General features: G+C 44.0%; 1 protein-coding gene across 3 annotated transcripts in view; it reads left to right on the top strand.

The window, feature by feature from the left end:
* Positions 1-5,426: 5,426 nt before the first annotated feature.
* LOC141148856 (histone lysine acetyltransferase CREBBP-like) overlaps positions 5,427-6,000 on the top strand; it is a 275,728-nt gene continuing 275,154 nt past the window's right edge. Inside the window, exon 1 of one of the 3 annotated variants that reach the window (XM_073636664.1) lies at positions 5,427-5,734. In XM_073636664.1, coding sequence (XP_073492765.1) covers positions 5,470-5,734 — 265 coding nt within the window. In that variant the 5' untranslated portion in view covers positions 5,427-5,469. The remainder of the gene's footprint in view (positions 5,735-6,000) is intronic. The other 2 variants (XM_073636662.1, XM_073636661.1) reach the window with 2 other exon arrangements.

The following is a 6,000-nucleotide window of genomic DNA, read 5'->3' as shown; positions in this document are numbered from 1 at the left end:
TTCTAATTTCCAATTTTTAATACAATACTATCTTTTATAGGCGTGTTCATTTCGTATTTATTTTATTTTAATTTCATTCCTATTTCTGTATTTTTTCATTGTAATATTGTTTTCATTTTTATTTTTATTTTCATTTATATTATTTTTATATTATTATTTTCCTATTATTTTTTATTTTTTATTTTTATTTTTATTTTCATTTCATTTTCATCATTTTTATATTTTGTTTTATTTTTTATTTTTATAATTATTTTTATATTTATTTTTATTTTTATTTGTATTTTTATTTTATTTTTATTGTTAATTTTTATTTATTTTTACATTTTTATTTATTTTTATTTTTATTTTTGTTTTCACTGTCATTCAATTATTTTTTGGTGTAGTTCTATGATTCTTATTTGTCTACCAGGTCACCGGAATTGACGTCATGTTGTGTTTAGGTTTGGGAGCGACATGTTTTCTCAACCAACAAGATGGCCGCTGTGCTCTTTTTGATTGGTGGGAATAAGGGGAGTGTACTTTCTCTTTTGTTATTTAAGGCAGTTACTTGTAATCGGAAACCAGGTCCTTGAAGCCCTGTGGGAGGGCGAAACGCATTGACGTGATGCCATATCTGGTACGGTTGACGTCACTTCCTGTCTCGTGGAAAGAACGCCTTCTACGGGGTTTGCTGTACTCTTCTCAAGTTTCATGCCTATTTTTAACTTATGTTTGTAAGTATGCACTTTTTATGCGCAATAGATATCGGTTCTTAGCATACTTCACTATTAGTCCCTTCTCTTTCTTTTGGGTACCTGGTTTTATGACTGAGAAAACATTTTGAAGGATTACTTCATCAAGTCACATAATTGAATCTGCCATCATTGAATTTGCCATCCTGTGGACATCCCTTGGATACCGTTATAAGTCTGTATTGAGCCCCAGACTGAAAAGCTGGGTGTCGTTGTGATCTGGTGAGTGGGGACACATGTGGGGATGTCTTGGTACGCCTGAAAAAGTTTTTCTGCAACTTTTTTTTCTTCAATATTTTTTCTGCACTTTTTGCACACCAGATGTGAAGCATTTTCTCAGTTTTTTATGGACTTTATGTTTTTGTTATTTTCACTTATGATGGGTTTGTGTTTGTAAGTGCTGTATTTACGTATTTTTATTGTGGTCAAGTGTTTAGCACTTTGTGTATAGCAGCTTCATTCACTTTACATTACTTATATATTTTTTCACCATCAACGCGAGTTTATATTTTTAGATATATATTTTTATATATTTTTTCACAAGGGGTTAACTGTCTTCCCTCAGTGTGTTTCTAACTGTTTGGGGGGATGGGCTGCCTGGGACAACACACAGATCCATTTTCCTGCTTAGCAGAATGACAGGATCTGTGCGTGATCCCGACAAAAGAAGGTCTGCCTTGTTTACTATGGCAGATCAACCTTCTGCCTCAGCGGGGAACGATCGCAGGTGGCCCAGCGGACATCGAGTCCGCCGGACCCGCTGATTGGGTCCCCCGCTGGCCAATGAGCACACACGCACCCACAAGTCTAGCAAGAGCTTAGCAAGTCATTTTCAAACTTACAGCACAATTAGTTGCTATCTGGGTAGCTCATTATGAAATACTTATCCTAAAACATAGCTGTTGCAGTGGTCCCTGCACATCGCTGAAACAGCTGACATTTTCCCTGGAGTTTCTTCCGGGGTCGGGAGCTCTGGCGCTGTGATTGGCCAGGGCCATGATGATGTCACTCCAGCACATGCGCATTGGAGCCGCCGTTCACGGCACGGGCTCGGAAGGAACGGCACCTGTGGACCGTTCCTTCAGAGCACATGCACCAGTGATGTCTACTTCCTCTTTAACTTCAAACACTATACTTAGCTGAGTCCACTTCTCCGGGAAGACTACATGTCCCAGCATTACCTGCCAGGCAGTGACTTCCCACCAAGAGGACTACAAGTCTCAACATGCTTTGCTTGGCAGTATACATAGTTGAGCAGGCTCCTCCAGGACCGGGCGCGACATTTAGGCGGGCGCAATTTCGTGCCAGTAGTGTCACCACTGGCTGCCTCCTCCTAATTTAAATTTCCCCCGCGCTCCGGCCACCATGTTCAGTGTCCTGCGCCCTGTGATTGGGCGTATGGGGGTCATGTGCGGCGTGGGGCTAAATAGAAATATGAAAAAAAAAACAAAAAAACACTATGTTGAATCAGCTCGTGTCAAAATTAATTGGTTAAATGTTATATTATCAAAAAACGATTCGTCCTGAGGACGGGCTACCTTCCATGTAGCAAAGGACATAAATCAAAAAATGAAGGGGGATAAAGGGGGGGGGGGGAGAAGGGAGAGGGAAATGAATGGGGGGGGGGGGGGGGGAGGATAAGGGAAGAGGTAAGGAACCCTCCCTGACCCCCTGGAAAGCTAGCTGAAGGGAGAAGCGACCACGTGATAATGATCAAAATAGAAAACCTTTATTGGAAAAAGAGCATAAAGACATAAGTAAAAAACAGGGAGACGGGGAGCCCATGTGCGTAGAAACACGCAGATGGGGTCCACTGCCTGGCGATATCAAATGTGTGTGGGTGACAACTAACAGGATGAGACTGTGAACATAAATAAAACAACGGCGTGGGGCTGGCCTGTCCGCGATCGCGGTTGCTCCTGAAGTCCCGCCTCTGCACATGACCCCCATACGCCCAATCACAGTGCGCTGGGAACCACTAAGCATGGCGGCCGGAGCGCGGGGGAGACAAACACTGGAAAGTGTGAGCCACCGGGGCCGCTGTCTTCTCCTCCTCCTCCGGAGTCCAGACCGATGCAGGACAAGAAAGTGAGGGATGGGTGGGGGGGAGGCACTGTATATGTAGTGTCAGTATAGGAAGACTGTAGGCAGAACAGTGTAGTGGTCAGTGTAGTGTAGTGGACAGTAAAATATAGTGGTCAGTGTAGTGGACAGTGTAGTATAGTGGACAGTGTAGTATAGTGGACAGTGCAGTGTAGTGGACAGTATAGTGGTCAGTGTAGTGGACAGTATAGTGGTCAGTGTAGTGTAGTGGACAGTAAAGAATAGTGGTCAGTATAGTGGTCAGTGTAGTGTAGTGGACAGTAACGTATAGTGGACAGTATAGAGGTCAGTGTAGTGTAGTGGACAGTGTAGTTCTCAGTGTAGTGGGCAGTATAGTATAGTGGTCAATGTAGTATAGTGGACAGTGTAGTGTAATGGACAGTGTCGTTCTCAGTGTAGTATACAGTGTAGCGGTCAGTATAGTGGACAGTATAGTGTAGTGAACAGTACAGTGGTCAGTGTAGTGGACAATATAGTGGTCAGTGTAGTGGACAATGTAGTGGTCAGTATAGTGTAGTGTAGTTGACAGTATAGTGGTCAGTGTAGTGGACAGTATAGTGTAGTGGACAGTGTAGTGGTCAGTGTAGTGGACAGTATAGTGTAGTGGACAGTATAGTGGTCAGTGTAGTGGACAGTATAGTGTAGTGGACAGTATAGTGGTCAGTGTAGTGGACAGCATAGTGGTCAGTGTAGTGGACAGTATAGTGTAGTGGACAGTATAGTGGTCAGTGTAGTGGTCAGTATAATGTAGTGGACAGTATAGTGGTCAGTGTAGTGGACAATTTAGTGTAGTGGACAGTGTAGTGGTCAGTATAGTGTAGTGGACAGTATAGTGGTCAGTGTAGTGGACAGCATAGTGGTCAGTGTAGTGGACAATATAGTGTAGTGGACAGTGTAGTGAACAGTATAGTGGTCAGTGTAGTGGACAGTATAGTGGTCAGTGTAGGGGTCAGTGTAGTGTAGTGGTCAGTGTAGTGGACAGTATAGTGTAGTGGACAGTATAGTGGTCAGTGTAGTGGACAGTATAGTATAGTGGTCAGTGTAGTGTAGTGAACAGTATAGTGTCCACAGCGCGCGCCCTGATCACCTTACCAGGTGATCAGCTGTCAGCCAATGACAGCTGATCACAAGATGTAAACAAAAGCTCAGTAATCGTTTTTTTTTTTTTCTCCTCACGCTGACAGCGTGAGGAGAAAAAAAAGCCGACCACCGGCTTATGTTCAAAGGACATCGGTCCCGAAGAGGAAGAAGGCACATCTGCCTCCTGTGTGCCCACCAGTCCCCCCTGCCAGTGCCACCTGCCATTGCCACCTGCCAGTGCCCACAGTGCCCATTAGTGCCACCTATCAATGCCCATGAGTGCCACCTATTAATGCCCACAAGTGCCACCTATCAATGCCCACCAGTGGTGCCAATCAGTGCCACCTAGCAGTCCTGCCCATCAGTGTAGCTGATCAGTGCCCATTATTGCCACCCATCAGTGCCCATCACTGCCACCCATCAGTGCCCATCACTGCCACCTATTGGTGCCCACTACACTATGTAGTGGACAGTATAGTTGTCAGTGTAGTGGTCAGTATAGTGTAGTGGACAGTATAGTGGTCAGTGTAGTGGACAATATAGTGTAGTGGACAGTATAGTGTAGTGGACAGTATAGTGGTCAGTGTAGTGGACACCATAGTGGTCAGTGTAGTGGACAATATAGTGTAGTGGACAGTGTAGTGGACAGTATAGTGTAGTGGACAGTATAGTGGTCAGTGTAGTGGACAGTGTAGTGGTCAGTGTAGTGTAGTGGTCAGTGTAGTAGACAGTATAGTGTAGTGGACAGTATAGTGGTCAGTGTAGTGGACAGTATAGTATAGTGGTCAGTGTAGTGTAGTGGACAGTATAGTGGTCAGTGTAGTTCTCAGTGTAGTGGACAGTATAGTATAGTGGTCAGTGTAGTGTGTAATGGTCAGTAAAGGAATCAGGTTGGTCAGTGTTGAAATCAAGTAGGTTAGTATAGTGGTCAGTATAGGAATCAGGTAGGTCAGTACTATTGTATTGGAAGGGACTCGGAGAGTGCTAAAAGTCCGCAGGTTAGGGGGCACAAATTATTTGCCTTGCCCCGGGTGCTGACAACCCACGCTACGCCACTGCTCCAGGAGGAGACCATCTGGTGATCTGGGTTGCACGCATGGAGGTTCGGCTGCATGGAGACTCCTATGGAGGCCATTGAGGCTATATCGGTGAGCAGGTAACAATTGGGTTGCAACTCCATACCCCCCACCCCAGGCCCCGGTCCTTGCAGGCATAAGAAGAGATATTGAAAGTTACTCCCACAATCTGTTCAGAGAAGCGTTACTGTACAGCATCTATACATATAGAATTAACACTGATAACCGCTTTGCCTATAGATACACTTTAACATGTGATCTGCATTCATATCCTCGATCAGTTGCTGAAAGTATTCAGTATTCATTGTCTCCTTCAGTATGTTCTGAACATCTTCAGCAATTTAAGATGAGAATGCAGATGTCATTCTTACTTCCTCTTCCAGGCCAGTGACTCAGTAAGAATTCGCACCCTCTGGGGTTTTCGAGAAGTCACCTGACCTTCTTAGAAATTCTTTCACTTTCATTTTAGAGTGTTAAGTATGGCGTCTGTGAGAGAGGAGCTGACCTGCAGTATCTGTCTGGACGTTTACAGGGACCCCGTATCACTGAGATGTGGTCACTACTTCTGCCACGACTGCATAGAGACTGCACTGGACACCCAGGAAGGGGGTAGATATTATACCTGTCCTGAATGCAGAGGAAAGTACCCAAAGCGGCCTAATCTGAAGCAGAACAGGAAGCTACGTAATATAGTGGAATACTTCAGATCTACGCACAGCGAAGAGGAGAAAACTGTGATATCAGGTATGTATTCTGTATAATATTCTGTTCCTGTCAGGGTGGATTTGATTTAAATCACTAGAAAAAAGGCTTGATTTAAATCAACTCGATTTAAATCATAATTTTTAACCACTTCAGCCCCAGAAGGATTTACCCCCTTCCTGACCAAGCCATTTTTTGCGATATGGGACTGCGTCGTCAGTTTAACTGACAATTGCGTGGTAATGCGACCTTGTACCTAAACAAAATTTATGTCCTTTTTTTCCCACAAATAGAGCTTTCTTTTGGTG

The sequence above is a fragment of the Aquarana catesbeiana genome, linkage group LG06 (genome assembly GCF_042186555.1).
Source record: "Aquarana catesbeiana isolate 2022-GZ linkage group LG06, ASM4218655v1, whole genome shotgun sequence".
In the NCBI taxonomy this organism is placed as follows: Eukaryota; Metazoa; Chordata; class Amphibia; order Anura; family Ranidae; genus Aquarana; species Aquarana catesbeiana.
This window is presented reverse-complemented; position numbering and strand designations above follow the sequence as displayed.